We start from the raw sequence: 17,726 nt of genomic DNA, 5'->3' as shown, positions 1-17,726 counted from the left end.
TTGTTGAGCATTCACTATTTGAGAGTATGTGAGACAATTGCACACATGTATACAGACAGAGCATTTGCGATTATAGAAAAATAAATGCAGCACTTTGGTGTGGAACTAAAGTAGAAAATGACAATGGATATGCAAATATAATGATGTGTATAAACAAATGTTGCAACAAATGTTGCTAAAGTGGTAAAATTGATTCTAAAAAAAGATCACAGATACCGTTGTGCCATAACCCATTCAATCAGAGTATCTCTTTGATAGGAAAGTATATCCGGACGTTTGTTTCCTGCCGTTATTACTTAAAATTGTATGCTAATTTTCAGTTCAAAAACTTGAAAAAAAGCTTAATTAAATATCTAAAATCTGTTCATAACAGAACTATAAATCCTTAGTAACGTGCAGGTACCCATTGTCGCCGAAAAATACACAATTTTTCTGTTTTACTCTCTTCATGTAAGCTGTCATGTAAAACTTTCTAGGCAAATCTCTGCACTGATCATTTATTTAATTTGAGGAATAATTTTTATTCTATTTTCATCAATATCGACTTACTTCTTGCTAAAATTAAACCATGTCCATGACCTTTGATAAACCGGAAGTTTGAGTACCCATTAATGTCGCCCATATCTTTTCGTTATTTTCAAGTAATTAATCGGTAAAAAGGTAAAACGTTTAAGAGAATCTATCAAATTAAGATAAAATATAAAAACATAACACACAAAATTATATCATAAAAGCAATTCAATCCTATTTTAAGCGATATTCATTTCAATCTCCCTGCGGCCACATCTACACAAACGGGAAACATGTGTTTCACATGTTTTGGGACAAATTATTAAAAATTAAAGAAATGCATTATTTACTTATTAAAAGCCTTTTAAATATAAGTTTTAGTGTGTCCAGTAAAAGATATAATGTGTGTGAAAGTTAATAGCAACGCCTTTGATTTGCACTGCAGGTGCATATAGATAAATCTTTGATCCGCCACAGGTTGCAAACAAAATGGCGTCTTACAAGCAAGCAGACGCTCGGCTTTATTTCTTAAATATTGTGTATTAGGAATTGTTTCTCGCGTATTTTGTTCAATTATCATAACACGGAGGTTAATATTCTTCGAATTTGGACCTAAACAAAAATACCCTGTCATCAAAATGGATTACTAGTCAAAGATTCAGTGGCATGTGTCATCGCACGGATACGGCTGAGATACGTTTTCATAGGCTTACCTTTGTTAAGGTGAGTTCCGAACTGTTTGAAGTAGATTTTCTTCATTCCCAACTCTTATAAAGTCTTAAAAATTCTATAATTTATTTATTTTGGTTTGTAGCTGAAAACTACGAATAGATAGCAGAAATCTTGCTGTTTTCATAACAATCGGCAATAATGGGTACTCGGCAATAATGGGTACTCGTTTTCCTTCATTCTCTCTAAAATTGCAAATAAAAGTTGGAATATTTGAAAAAGAAAATATTTCTCAACCCTCCCGGGACCGAGGACTTGGCACAGTGTTATTCATATTATTTTTTTTTATAGACAGCTGAATTATCTCCCCTCCTCTAATGGTATATCCATTTTTGGTTCAAATTCTAAAGCAATTGTTTTTTTTAACATTATGTTCTCTTTAAACAACTCTTGGAGCAAGAATTCCCTGCCTTAGGTATAATAAAACGTTCAATTCAGAAAGACAGCTGAATATCCGTTAGTGTTAACCATAGTTTATTATGAATACAACGTACAAAATATATATACAATGATACATAATTAGGCAAGGATTCGGAAACAAGTAAACACTTATATGAATCCGTCTCCTGAAATATAATTTACAAATTATAAATCATTGAAGTGCCCAGGTTGGAATGTCTTTGTAATCACGTTCATGAAAAATTTACGTCTAAAATAACAATGTGTATGAGAAAAATGCGTTATGGGAAAAAATGAGATGCAGGGTGAGTAAGATAATAGAAAAGATGTAGGATGTGTGAGAAATTTTTATGTTTGAAAACGTTTTGATGCTGAAATAAATTTGTGAACTGCTTTGAAAATTGTTTCATTATTTGCTGAAGAAAGATTTGTATCCCCATATAATAATATGTTGACGTCGGTATGGAAAAGTAACGTATTCAAGTGCAACCTTCTTGCATTGGTAATTAGGGGGCATTCAAGAAGAAAGTGTTCATTAGTTTCGGGTTTTCTGCATGTGCAGAGTAGGTTTTTAACTATATTGCGACAGAAAAGGTGATGTTTTAAAGTGCTGCATTTAAGTCTAAGCCTGGTATGAAGAATCTGAACTCTACGATGACCGAAATAATAGTATTTGGGAATTGTATTTTTGGTTTGCAGTATGCGCTTTAAATTTGATAGGGAAGGATTTTGTTTCGTGGCAGAAGAGAGATTATTCCAGAGTTTTGTTGTTGATGAAAGAAATGAGTTTTAGTAGTACATTGTGTTGCATTTGACCTGAGTGATACGTTCTGCATCATTGTAGGATAATTGTGAGTATCGCTCCCTCTCGGGGGGATTAGGCTGGTGAGGTAAGGTGGTGCGAGACAGTGAACTATTTTGTGATACTGCAAAATCTTATGGCTGCGACGCCTACTTTGAAGGGTTTCCCATCCCGTTTCTGTATAGAGAGTTTGGATGCTACTTAACTTAGTTGCTCCTGTGATGATTCTGGCTGCTTCAATATTAATGTGTTCTACCTTTTGAGCTAGTTCAGCTGTAGTATTATCCCAGATGACGTCGGCATACTCAAGAATCGGTCGAATGTACGAAAAATAAAGAGTTTCTAATGATTTACGATTTAGCTCATACTTGTGTTTTCTTAAAATTTGTAGACGTGAGGAGGCTTTTCTGACTATATCATCTATGTGCAATGCCCACTGTCCGTTGTTTGAGAAGTTTAATTCAAGATGTTTATGCGTAGTCACTTCTTGTATTAGACTTCCACTAAAGTATAAATTCGGATGTTGATTCCTGTGTTTTTTGTTAGTTATGAGGAGAGACTCGGTTTTGGTTGGGTTGAAGGTAACAAGCCATTGTTTAGCCCATATATTGATTTTTTCTAAGTCACTGTTAAGAACATGTCCAGCTGACTTAGGGTCATCAACAATAACGTATAGCGTTGTGTCATCAGCAAACAGTCTCATAGATGATTGGATATCGGAAACAATATCGTTAATATAAACTAGAAAAAGTAAAGGCCCTAATATAGATCCTTGTGGCACACCGGATTTTATAAAACCCCAGTCTGACTTTTCCGAGTTGAGAACTAATCGTTGTTTTCTGTTGTTCAAATAACTTTCAAACCACTTTAATAATGACCCAGATATCCCTGCGTTTGTAAGTTTGTACAGTAGGCCCCTGTACCACACTCAATCAAAAGCTTTGCTAATATCACAAAATACAACTCTGATTTCTTTTCTGGAGTCAAGAGCTTTGCCTATGTCATTGTTGATATCTATTAATTGATTAACTGTGGAATCACCAGGTCTGAAGCCTGATTGATTTTCACAAATGATATTGAATTTCTGAAAATATTCTTAAATGAAATTGTAGACACATCGTTCAAAAATTTTGCCAGAAATAGAGAGAAGAGAGATTGGACGATAGTTGGTAAAGTCGTTGGTATTTCCTTTTTTATGAATAGGAATGACGTGGGCCATTTTCCAAGGGGCTGGAAAATAAGAAGTACTGAGAGATTTATTGTAGAGCCTTGTTAAAGGATAGCAGAGAATAGATGCAGCTTCTTTGAGGAGCCTAGGATTTATGAGATCAGGACCGCAAGCTTTACTTGTTTCAAGATGGATCAGCATTTTCTTTACGTCTTCCTCAGTTAAGACAAGAAAAGAAAGGAATATCACTTAATGCTTAATATGCAGTTTTCGTTCAATAGTGTTGGAAGAATTAAAGACTTTTTTATATGGCATTAGTAGACAAAAAATGTTTAAACATGATATGTGCATTTACACTGTATGACATTTCTGACCTACACTTGAGCCAGAACCTCTTTTCTGAGAGTCATGGAATATACATTTTTAATAAACAACTTTAAGATCATTCTTAAAAGTATTTTTCCACCTAAACAATGAAATCGTAATCAATTCGTTCAGTCAATTGCTTATAATGTTTGCCATGTTTGGTTATTTGATTTAATTCAAGATTTTTTTTTAAAAAGGAAACACTTAAATTATATCTTCACAATCTCAACTTAAGACCATGTATGATTGATAAATATATTCTTTTGCAAGCTTTGTTCATATCTACTTATCTGTTTAGAAATGAATTTTAGCAGAAGAACACAATATTGGAACACACAGACGGCAGATGAAATTTGTTTAAAAAAGAATTGAAGTATCCAACTTAAGTGAGTTGGGAATTTAGAAATTAAAAAAAAATGCACACAAAGAAAAAATTAAGAGACACCAAAAAAAAACTTTGTCGAGCTGATAGAACAAAATATTTAGGATTCCAACAACGATATTTACGAAGTAAAAGTTAAATATACAATGCCATAATTACACTTTAAACACTTAAAGTACCAAGTGGTCAATTAAAACCCGAAAATCGTTCAATTATTCAATTAATCGTTATTTTATAAAAATCTCTATAAAATTCAATATCCAAAAACTCAAGTACGTGAATGCAAATGGTAACGCTGTCAATGAAACTCAGTTTGAACATGCCATACCGTTGGGTAATGTTTTATAATTTTTACATAATACTTTGTTTCTTACACACACAACATCCAAAGCATAGCCATCGCTGAAGTTCTCATCATTAGATAACTGTGAATGTTCACTATAACCACCGATACTATGAAAGTACCGTCTAAGAGAATTCAAATTTTCGAGAGATTTCTCATAGACAACTAGTTTCCCGTCCCAAACACGGTACTCTATGGACCACACATCCACCGTAAAGCTGTTTGATTCCAGTTCATCTCTCAAAGACGCAAGCACCGCCATTTCTGCACCTTCAACATCCAGAGAGAAGATATCAATATGATATGTCTTTATTTCACCTAAAACATCCTCCAAACTATAACGAGGGACCTCCATTTTGTCCTTCTTTTGAACCATTTTCATATGATGTCCATTGATGTGACTTTCCACTCCACCAACTGTGTCTCCTTTTATGAATATCACCGAACCCAAAGCACTGGAGAGACATGCACACAGTCTCCAAGCTTGTCGCTTCAATTTATCAATTTTTGGACATAAATCTAGATTTGCATCGATAAAAAGTCGAGTCCAAGCATGTTGTCTTTCTAGCCATAGCGTATTTGAAAGAAATTGCCCATCTTGAGCTTCTATTCACTTTCTCTCTCTAGTATGTCGTATGTAACTTGATCTTGTTTAGCTTGGGAATATCGCTTATCTGCGTCCTTTACTTTCTCAGTGGGAAAGGGATGTAGAAGAAAGTCATTTAAAAGAAATTGCCCATCTTGAGCTTCTATCCACTTTCTTTCTTTAGTATGTCGTATGTAACTTGATCTTGTTTAGCTTGGGAATATCGCTTATCTGCGTCCTTTACTTTCTCAGTGGGAAAGGGATGTAGAAGAAAGTCATCAATTCGATACTCTTTCTGTTTTTTTGGACAGTCAGTCCCATTTGGAAATTTTACTTTTGTTTTACACCATTTCCAGATACGAACAAACACAACGTCAAGGGCATATCCATCCTTTGTACTATCATCGTCTGATAATTGCGAATGTTCAAAATAGCCTCCTAGTTCATCAAAATATTTTCTTAAGGAATTCAAGTTTTCTTTTGATTTTTCAACAAGAGTTTGATGATCGTCCCACACTCTGTATTCAATAGACCACACATCGACTGTTAACGTTCCATACTTAAGACTAGATCGCATTGATTCTAATATAGGCATTTCGCCTCCTTCAACATCTAGGGAATAAAAATCAATATGATGGACGCTGATTTTGTTTAAAATCTGTTCTATGGCGAAACATGGAACAAAGATTTTATTTTTTCGATCTAATATTTTCATGTGGTGTTCATCAAGGTGGTCTTCGATACCACCTATATCGCCACCTTTGATGAAAGAAATATTTGTTTGAGAATTTGACAAGCAGGCACATAAACGCCATGCATTTCTTTTTAATTTGTCTATTTCTTTGCATAGATCAGGATTCCCTTCAATTAACAAACCGGTCCAGTTGTATTGTTTTTCCAACCAAAGCGTATTGGAGATATATTGACCATCGTGTGCACCAATTTCAAGGAAAAAACCGTTCTTCTTTTGAAGGATATCGTATACTACTTCGTCCTGTTTGGCCTGCGAATAGCGCTTGTCTCTGTCTTTTGTATTTTGTGAATTTCCATGTGGTTGCAAAATATATTTGTTTATGCTTGCATTTTCAATGTTAGATTTAATAAATGTGCGCATGATGACTGCGACCTCCTCTGTGTTTTGTCTTTTTTGTGTCAAATGATTTTTAGGAAAAATTATCATTAGCGCAAATCCAACACAGCCTAATGTAATTAATATAGCTTTTGAAAGCTTCCATGGCTTCCTCATGTTGAATCTAAAATGATGAATATTATTTTAAAGCAATCCAAATGTTCACTGGGAGATAAAAGTAATCAAAAATAGAATTATTACTATCAAGGAGGCCAACTTAAAAAATCCTTTCCGCGTGTTTTTGCGCGTAAAATACAATGTATTTATTCTTAAAGCTTTTTAAAGGAATTTTTAAACAACTTTGCGTGGAGCAGTAAATGAGCTTTGCCATTATGCTTTAATACGTTATGACAACATATAAAACTTTGTAGGAGTACATGTACATGTACGTTAGAGGATTTAACATAAAAGAAAATTTAAAAATCGAAGGGCATTTAAATGTTATTCACATTATAATGCTATCCTACATTTTTAAATGAATCTTTTTTACCTATGTACATTTGTAATATTCAAAATATACTGCAAATTTTAGTGCATTTTTATATTCTAAGACGACCCTCATTTAAAACCAGATAGTAGAATCTAGTCAATTTACATATACGGTAGAAAATGATTTTACTATTTATCACATCTCACAATTTGAGGGAAAATTGCTTTTGTATTATTTTCAAAATCTGCTTCAAAGTGTGTAAAATGAGGATTTCTAATATATTCCTTTAGTAGAGTATCTGCATTTTGAAATGAAACCTAAAGAGATAAGATTTATTTTCTTAAAATTGTGACAAGTCTTTTTTTTTTAATTTACTACCACATGGTAAATTAAATGTTTAAAATATGACAACGTAGATTATTTCTTAATTTATAAATCTAATCTTGGTGTGAAATAATCGCCGATTGGAGAAAGATCAGCCGAGTTTCTGAAAATACACATTAAGATATTAATGAACAATATATTTTGAACGATTTATTTGTTTGACGCATTAGATAATGTATAATCTATATTCATTTAGCTGAAAATGCAGAGGTCAGAATATAAATTCAGTTTATTAACTACAGAGTCAATGAACGAACATACTCAGACTTATTGTTATTAACTATGTGTAAAATTCTCTAGAAATGAACAGTAGTCATACTGCAAGTGGACTGGTAGTCTTTGAGAGAGAAAATGAAGAACGCATTAATATGAAAGCCAGTTGTGATCATATTTACAGCTCGCACATGAGGTTTGGTTCTATTCAGGTTATAGAGTGTTAAAATAAAATTCTCTACATTTCAAAAAGGCAAAAAGCGTTGTGAACCTTTTTTTTTTCAATTCAACCTTCGTCCCTTCTACTAATCAGTGAAATGAATCGCCATTGATCAATAAAACTATTTGTCTATTTTCTTACATAATTTGGATAAAACATAGAGCGCTTAGAAAGATTTAATGTTTGTTTTTAATATTAACTAAATTGCATGAAAACATGAAAACTCTCTGCGCTATTTTACTAAGCGTAGACTCAATTCATATGTTCTACGCGTGGCTTCCGGTTTGAGATCTCGGCTGACTGGAACTCATAGATGGGGTCACGTTGGCCCGTCAAAAATTAATGACTGCTAGAAATAATTTAAAAAAAAACTCACGCAGAATGAATCTGTGCCATTCAGTCAACTGAATGTTAACTGATTTGTCTGGAAAGGGGACTGGATGGCTTACAGTTACTCTTTAGTCTTCTTTTACTTGACTGAAAGGTAAATTATATTCATCACGTGTTAAGGTTATATGGGACAACTGTCGCTATAAATGAAGATAAATGTAAATTGAAACCAAAATACCTTCACCGTTTTAGAAATTGTTGTATTTTACAAAATTTAATTAAAAAGAATATGTTTTAATATTTTTAGGAAAGGTAAAAATTATAAAAGACCCAGCGGAATTCGAACTTATTTACTATAAAGTATGATCAATTTCTAATTCATTCCTAATAAAACACAATTTGTAATCAAATAATTCTTTTTTAAAACGGAAGTTTTGCATACAGGGGGTCTTAAAATGTCCTCATTGTAATTGGTCTCTATGAGTGAGAAAAATATTATTTAGAGGGCGATATATGCATAAAATCTTAATAATCATATGTTTACGTTAGAAATTGAAGTAAAGTTTTTTTTAAATTCATATTTCTAATTAATTTATGAAAAGTTACACAGCAAAATGCTTGTTTTGGAATGTATCTTGGTTTGTATGCTTATGCCCCCCTCCCCATTCTCGCGTGAAACAACAAACTTTTTGTGAAACAGCAAACTATTTGGCATGAATATGCTAAATAACAATATTTAAAACCACCCCAAGAGCAATTTTTGTTTCACGGAGGGAAAAGATGTTTTGTTTTTTATAAAATCCTTTTTCCGTTAGTTTCTATTACGAAAAAAGCAATTTTAACCCAAAATACAAAGTTTTTTCCCTTTGTTTGAGCAAATTATATTTAATGAAAATATACATGAAGGTTTACATTATTAAAAAAAAAATAATTAGAAAATTATCAACAAATGACTCTTAGTTAGACGGCGTTCACAGTTCTTTGTTAATAAACAAAATCATAGTCACTGTGGTATATTATAAATCTTGTTAATCGAACACTATTCTTTAAATTTTGAACGCATTTTTTTTTTATAAAAAGGCTACATGTACATTTGAAATAAATGTCAATAAGGGGTTTGCCAAAAAGGGCATTTTGTTTGAATTCTAAGGCTTAGGCTGGGGCTGCGCACGCGTCTCCCCGATTCGTACAAAACGTCCGTCCCATGCACGAATGCTCAAATGGATTCAACGGGTCAATCAAAGAAGTCGTATGAACGCCTGTTATCGTGGCGTTGTCACAAACGGATGACCAGGTCTTAGGCGATCATTAACAATCGTGATGGAATCGTGACTTTAACAGGCTCACTGTACAAGGATGGACATTAATACGCCTTGCAACCTCACGCCGACTAACGCCTGCTTACAGCATATCAATTGCCTGATTATGCATTTCTCTGCTTAAGTGCGGCATAGTCTTGGTTTTGATTTTTTCTCTAGATGGTGGGTATGATTTCATTACCAAAGGTGTTTTATCGCAACAAACTCATGTGTTACGTCCTACGTGTTTGAAAAAGCCCTTGGAATTTCGTGCAATAATACTTACAACGCACAATGAACAAAGATAAATCGAAAACTGGGTTTTAACAATCAATTTAATGTATGGTGTGTGAATTGTGCAATACAACTTTCATATTTAATGTTTACAATAAATGGATTGCGAACCGTATGTTGCGTTTTTCATTTTCCTCAGTATATTTAAAATGTATACTAAGTCGATGATGATTTATATTTCTACTACAGTTATTGCCGAGATCAAAGAGATGCCGCGGACATTATTCTCCAATAAACCACAAACGTCATCAGTAAATTATCAGATCAGAAATAGCTATTTGTCTCGCACTGATCATGAAAGTACAACTTCAAACCGTAAAAAGTTTAAAAACCATGTCAATTTCACGTGTAAGTTTCTGTCAAAACGATGTGTATTGCCTCAAATGTTTATTTTTAAGAGATCAATGCGGCTGTACCTAGGACCTCCCCAGCACATTTTCACTGCGTGTTTTTACATAAAATATATAACGTGTAGTAGTAATAATCGTTTTAAATTGCCCTTAAAATATTAGGAATATAACTCAGAGATATTTTATAAATAATTGAAGCGTATCAAAAATCCCAAGAAAAAATTCTGTCGTCTGCATATGATTCCTTTGATCGATACACATGTAAATATTACTAACATATCTGCTTGGGTTACACGGAACAGCCGTCTAAATGACCTATATCGTCTCTCCATAGGAGAAACGATCTGTAGAAATACTGGGCTATTAGTAGAATAGAAACACATTACTAACATAGAATGCTAACACATTATGTAAACTTAACACATTTACAAATTTAAACTAAATCAACGGAAATACTTATTTCATATCAACTTTCCTTTAGGGGTTTCTATCGTTAATGGAACTATTACTTTTACAATGATAAAAACCGTATTGGTAAAAGGTTTATAAGCATTGTTTACTATTAATTTTAAAAGAAATTTTAATGCATGATGAAAAAAAAGTCATGGATGCAAGATTAGAAATATTTATAATGCAAAGTTTAAATAACATAACATATGATAATATATAAATAGTGCCTGTTTGGGAGGGTAACAGTTGAAATTGACACCCCGAGAAAACCATTGTTAACCGACGCGAAGCGGAGGTTAACAATGGTTTTCGAGGGGTGTCAATTTCAACTGTTATCCTCCCAAACAGGCACTATTTATTAAGGTCTTCCGTTTCCAACGGAAGACCTTGTACTGATTCTGTTGGAAATTCTTCATTATTATTAGGGTCTTCCGTTTACAACGGAAGACCCTCTTGTTTTTCTTCGGTTTCTTTTTATTATTATTTTATTTTTTATTTTTTTTCTGACTCCTTCTCGGCTTTATATCTCAAAAAGTTTTCATCCGATTTCAATAAAATTTTCAGAGCTTTTGTAAAGTTACCGTGCCTCAAAGATGTTATAGTTTCAGCATTTACGTCACTTCCGTTCAAATTTGGCGGCCATTTTTAAATTTTAAAAAAGTGATTTTGTCCGGAAGAAATCTCCGTATACTTTAAAGATATCGCTTTGTAAATTTTACTGATGATAGATGTATCAATTCTATAATGTACTGGGGGGTTTTAAATTTTGTTCATCAATTTTGCTCAAAACCGGAAGCAGTTCCAATTTTTGGAAATTTTCATTTTTTTGAACAAAATAAGACAATACTACAGTCTTATAGAACTTGTTATGGTGAATTCAAATCTGAAATCCGTTTGACAATCGGACGATGCATTACAGAGATATCGGGGTTTAAAAATTGATTTTTCCGGAAATTTTGATTTCGCGTCCTTGGTTTAAAAAATAGCGTAATGTTCAAAGTAAAATCAATTCGTACCAAAAATAATTGTTAAGTCGTACTTGAACACATTCGGATTTTTGTTGTCAAGTCATTCTTGAAATCAGAAAGGATTTTGTTTATTCGTACTTAAAATTATTCGTATTTTGTTAAGTCGTACCAGGAATAATTCGGTTTTTTCATCTTTTTAGTTTAGTTAATCTTGTTGTTGGTTTAAGAGCTCTGCTTCTTACAGGAACTTCCGGCTTTACTTCCGCCATTAACGGAAGACCCACTCGTTGCTTTGCAACGAGCTTTGCTCTAGTTTTTCTTCTTCTTTTTCTTCTAGACGTTTCTTTAAACTGTAATATCTCGCTTGTTTGTCATTAGATTTTATTCAAACTTTCAGGGTTTATTGGAAGTGACAATAGCTTACTATAGCACAAAATATTTTGAAATCGCTACTTCCGGTTTTGAGTTATTCCCCTTTAAATATTTTTTTAGTGGGTCTCGTGTACCTGCAAAGGCTCCGAGTTGATCCGTAGCAAGTAGTTTTAATTTACAAATCTTTAATGTAGACATCTTGAACGTTGTCCTCCTAGTTTTAGATGTTTGATTAACCCATGTTTACTTCTTAAAAAATTATATCGAAATTTATGTTTCAAAAAATGTAAAATTTTGCTTATATCTTTGCTCAATAACTTTTTAATTGTAATTTTTTTCTAGTCACATATATAACAAAAGTTGTGCAGAATATTAAGAGTTTTCATTTGATACCATAAAAAAGGGGCTAGCTCCTAAAATGAGGGGTCTAGATCCCTTAAAAGTCTTTGCCTCATAACTCTAAAACGGTAAATTTTTTGATATGGGCGTCGCTGCAAAAAATGTTGTTTGTGACTTTATTGATCTCATAAAACTGTTTTTGTGTTCGGTAGTGCATAATATGAGGGTAAAAAGTAATACGGGTTGACCAGTACTCGCGGCAATTTGGCCAAATTAACGAAACTCTCCCTCGCCCGCGGTCGAGAAAATCGGTCACCATGGTCGCGGCTGGGCTACCTAGCGGTCAGCGGTTATCTAATACACGAGAGTTGCGTCTCTCAAATATGAGTTTATTTAGCCGCAAACTCAAAAATTGTTTTAGTTTTGATTACACATAAAAGGACTTAACGATTAGGTGTCAATTAAGAAATCGTTCAGTTAATTAATAAAAGCAATGTCATTCTCAATCTAAAGCAATATCAGGCGTAGATCGATTGTGGGTTGTAAGTTTAAAATAAAGAACTTCTATTTAATAGAATATGGTCATTATACGGCAAACTTTTCAAATCTTCCTGGGTTCTGAGCTGTGCGTGTCTGTGCGTTTTACCTTTACGTAATCTATCCTTCGTCCACGGCCGAGGAGATCAGCCACGGCTGCACTACCTAGCGTTAAGCGGTTATCTAATACACAAGTTTCAAACACCGCGACGCACACTTGGATGAATATGAATGTGTTTGAGTTTATATAGCCGTAGATACAAGAACTGTTTTAAATTTGTTATAAAAGTTTGTCCATCTTGTATTTATTTTATTAAAAATTTGAGTGTAAGTGAATATTAATGAACGAAATTACTCCAAATCGGAAACATCGTCAGACATAAATTAATGGTTGGTTTGTATATCTAAAAAAAATTTAACACCCCCCCCCCCCCCCCCCACAAATATTAAATGATGATCATCCCTCGCACATGGCCGAGGAGATCTAGCGCGAGTGGACAAGTGATCCGCGGTCGGCTCGTGTCCTTATCACGCGTTCATGTTTCATATTTTGCACGGAGAGAACTATATTTTATTATGTTTTCAAGTATTATACAGGTTTAAGATGAAAAGATAAATTTATTTTACTTGTACAGTTGATTAAGCATTGATTCAATTATACGATAGCGTACAAGATAGTTTAAAAATCAAATCAAATTATAATCAAAGGTCCATGTTACATGTTTGCAGTAGGTGCTAGCACGATAAAAGAATGTCCTGAATTGTCCTGAATTGAGGCATTTGATGATTATTTTAAAGAATATTCACATGAGTTTTAAACAACTTAAGATTAGGTTCTATCGGTCACATATTAATCACTCTGTAGTTTTTTCTACATGGTTGTTCGTTTCAGTGTGGAAGCGAACTCATTGCTGCGCCCCCCCCCCCCCTCCTCCCGCCCCTCTGACAAGTGCTCGCGCTGGATATTTTTTAAATTGGCGAAAAGATATCCAGATCTGTCGAAAATTATTTTTGGTGACTTCTTCATATGTGTAACATTTTCTCCTCAACGTGTTTCATTTTCCCACCCGTTTGTTTATTCGGTCAGTCTGTGTTAATTCAATCGCCACGTGCGACCAAAAATCTTGTGTCGCTTCTCAGAACATATGTAATTGAGTAACAGTTGGAAGGGTGCTTTTATAAACAAGAAGACTATTATTCGAAGTCAATCATCTTCACATCGAAGATGTGAAATCGTAACCTGAGAATGTGTCTAATAAATTAACCTGTTAAACACGCTAAACTTCTATAGTTATGAAAAGAATAATTCATAATGTATTATAATTAAAAGTAAGAAGTCAAAGGAAATTTTGTTCTTGGTAAATACGACAACATTATGCAATGCAGTCGATCGTCATAGGAATCATCAAAGTACTGCAAGTGTCGGCAGATTTCTTATTTCTTTGAAAGACCATGATAATTCACTTGACTTGCAGACCATAATATAGTGACATATCTGCCTCCCAAAAATATATGCGCTTCTCAAAGTTACACTTGAGTGAGATAGATGTGCGTTATTGGGGATTTTAGTTATTGCTAATTGTTTGAAAATTGATAAAAAAAAAACACTTTTAATTGAAGTTGTGTATTATGAGGTTGTAATGCAACTTAATTTACTTACAAGGTTAGCTACAGCCAGTGGAATACTAATTTTAGCTGAACAATGAATACCCAGTATATTAAAATACAAGATAAATAGTTTCCAGAACTATAATACTATGCATGTGTATATGAAGGTTGCACCCTGATTTGTATGGCTGTAGGTGGGGAGGTAAAGGTGTATCGATGTACATTCAATGTATGACTGCACATACAGATTCCGGACCATGGCTACAGACGATAACCATGATAGTCCTTTAATACATAAATGCGCAGTTTGATCTAGAAACTGACCAGTTTCATAACTTCTTCGAATTTCTCTAACACGGACTGTCTAATTCCTTTCCAGAATTCCAATTTACGCAAGCGCAATTGAAGGTTTTTTTTCAATTTAATTAGTCAACCCACTGACATAAAAATAAGGATTTTGCATATTATTGCATTGTTGAGAAAAGTAATATTCATTTCTGTAAATAATGTTATTTAATTTACATTACATAGCAGTGTCTCTATGAAATAGCACCATCCGGTGTAAAATTTAGATGCTCGCTTTTGCATAAATTCTCCCACTGATCTTTTTTTTAACTGATTATATATTATTTTGAATGTCCAAATCTAGTCGTATCGTTAAATAATATCAGACGACACACATTTCCATGAAGAAAAGTTCAGAAAAGCCATCAATTTTGACTAAATACTAAATTTTGTCAGCACGTAATAAATCTAAACTTGCACATAGTCTTCAAAAATTTAGCAAGATTTAAATAAAGAAGTTATCCCATAGAAAAGGTTACGTGTTTTGCAGGCGGGTTCGGTTAAAAAAAAATACAATTCCTGATATGAATCATGAGTACATACTCAGTCTGTTTATAACAATGCTTGCTACCCTTTGAAAATTAACTCGCCATTAAACATCATATTTTTAAAGAATTTTTGAAACGATTACACAAACTGTGTTCGACATATAGTTTTCCTAAAACATTTTCTTCCTTTCTTTTTCAAAACACGTTTTATATACAGGCTTTCAATCACAACACGTTTTATAACAAAAGCAGAACTGAAAGTTTAGTCATTATAATCGTTTGACACCATATCACAATAATTTTCAACCCGCAACAACAACGGAAGACCTACTCGTGGCTTTGCCACGAGCTCTGCTCTAGTTTTGTTATACTGAATGTCTTTTTTAAAATTTTTAAGAAAATTTTACTGCTTTTATATAGGAATAACGTGAATTCTACAGCGAACCGTACGCGCATAACTTTCGCGCATGCATGTAACATTTTTTAATGTTACCCGTTGCCAAGTGCGTTGCTAACGCTGAGGGTAATAGTAAATATTATTAACTGCGTCTTAACCAATCAGATTTCAGTATTTAACATGAAAGTATAACAATAAAAAATATAACATGCGCGAAAATTATGCGCGTACGGTTCGCTGTAAAATTCACGTTATTTTTATATAAAAGCAGTAAAATTTTCTTAAAAATTAAGACATTCAGTATAACAAAATAAATAGTGCCTGTTTGGGAGGATAACAGTTGAAATTGACACCCCTCGAAAACCATTGTCAACCTCCGCTTCGCGTCGGTTTTCTCGGGGTGTCAATTTCAACTGTTACCCTCCCAAACAGGCACTATTTATATAATGTTACCCGTTGCTAAGTGCGTTGCTAACGCTGAGGGTAATAGAAGGGATTATGAACTGCGTCTAAACCAATCAGATTTCAGTATTTAACATGAAAGTATAACAATGTATTATAGGAGTAAGTTGAAAAATTATTTAACAAGTCAATGTGTTCATTATGAAGAAATAGATAATGTAAAACATTAGCAGTCTTGTTAGCTTCTAGAAAGTTGTGATTCAAAGTACAATGAACACATACTAGCATTTTTTAAATAATTTTTCCTCATAAAGAGCGCTATTATTGAAACTATTTAAGTCTGCTTATTACTTATGTAGCCTATTGAATTCACGAAAATAAAATGCTGTGTAGGTTTTATTTTATAAAAGGCCCGTGTCACATGGCATTTTAATAAATTATTTCAATTTAAAATTCTTTTTGAATTGTGCATTTTTAAAAAATGCGTTGCCATAGGAATGAGTGGCCTTGCCTATTCTCAGACTGTGTTGACTTTCTTTAGACAAAGAGTGAAAAGCTTTTGAAAATCTTTAAAAAAAAACAACTGTTACAATAACTTTGCTAGACCACTGAACTTTCTTCCTAATAAGAAAAGGTATGCTTTGTGACGAAAAACGTGATTTGAATTATTATGTATGTAAATGTATAAATGTTTTATTTCCGGGCAAGCAGATAAGAAAACCTTTACAGTGTAATCTATGTGTTATTAAAGATTTAAATGACGTTTTTCATAGCGTAGAAAATAAAGTTATACAAGGCACACTGCGTGCGCAAATAGTAACATTTGCCGAATGTCTCATATGGACACTACTGTGATCGTCCGAAGCCGATCACCGATCACAAAAAGGTGCATTTAACGAATAAATATAATAAATAAATGCTTATGATACTAAATAACTGTTTATAATTTCTTATATTTACATTTTCCAGTGTCTTTGCATGTGATAATACTACGTATCGATTTTGTACTATATAACTCATAAAGCCAAATTGAGGCGCCAGCGGGGTTTGCTTATTTATATTTAAATATTTAATCGTACGATGGTTTAAAATTTTATTAATATAATTAATAAGGAATCATTCTTTGAATATTTTGTGGTGATAATTTCGGTCGGGGCTTGATCAAATCTATCATAAAGCCCTTCGGGCTTTATTGGATTTGATCACGCCCCGACCAAAATTATCACCTCATAATACTCAAAGAATGATTCCTTATTCCTAATATCATCTTCTATTAACAAGTATTTAGACTGCATTTACCGGTATCACAGTAACATTTAACTAAGAACATTCTCTAACTGTATGCGGCCATCACCCTTTAGATATTGCTTTGTGTAATGCCGAGTCATCGAAGAAAATACATTAAAACTGTGGCCAATCAACGTAATCGTAATTGAATTTTTAAACAAAACTGAAAAGAAATCAACATTCAAACGATTATAAGAATTAAATAAATATTATAGATAAGGTAATTTCCTAACCAGCTCAAATTCGTTGTCCACTCGTTCTGCCTGTTGGATATTCTTAAATGCATTCAACATTGCTCTATATAAGAAGTGTGCAGGATTATGTAGCTGATAAAAAATGGGTGAATCTTGGGAAATCGAGGACAGATAACAGCTGGCATTGACATGTACATGGATTTTGATGTTATTGGAAAATACAGTATTGATACACTTATACAATGTATAAGCTATTATTTTTCTTTAGTTTTAATTAAGTCTTAAATATAATCCAAAAATGTACTTAGTCTAAAAAATATTTATAGAACTGGAGGGGTGGGGGTAACAAGTGATAATACCTGACAGTTTTTAAAAGTGCCTTAGTTTGCATTTTAGCACCCAGAAT

At 33.2% G+C, this 17,726-nt stretch overlaps 1 protein-coding gene across 2 annotated transcripts; it reads right to left on the bottom strand.

Moving 5' to 3' along the window:
• Positions 1-1,702: 1,702 nt before the first annotated feature.
• Positions 1,703-17,442, bottom strand: LOC136272444 (uncharacterized). 2 transcript variants are annotated; one of them, XM_066074019.1, is made up of 3 exons: positions 17,360-17,432; positions 8,038-8,138; positions 1,703-6,538 (listed from the first exon to the last, which is right to left on the bottom strand). In XM_066074019.1, exons 2-3 carry the CDS (start codon positions 8,055-8,057, stop codon positions 5,449-5,451), a joined length of 1,110 nt encoding a protein of 369 aa, XP_065930091.1. In that variant the 5' UTR covers positions 8,058-8,138; positions 17,360-17,432; the 3' UTR covers positions 1,703-5,448. The 2 variants fall into 2 exon arrangements, with proteins under 2 accessions (XP_065930091.1, XP_065930092.1); XM_066074020.1 differs by lacking the exon at positions 8,038-8,138 and having other exon boundaries at positions 17,360-17,442.
• Between the last annotated feature and the right edge of the window lie 284 nt (positions 17,443-17,726).

This window comes from Magallana gigas, chromosome 10, assembly GCF_963853765.1.
Source record: "Magallana gigas chromosome 10, xbMagGiga1.1, whole genome shotgun sequence".
NCBI lineage: Eukaryota > Metazoa > Mollusca > Bivalvia > Ostreida > Ostreidae > Magallana > Magallana gigas.
Note: the sequence above shows the minus strand (reverse complement) of the source record. Positions and strands in the feature narration are given on the sequence as shown.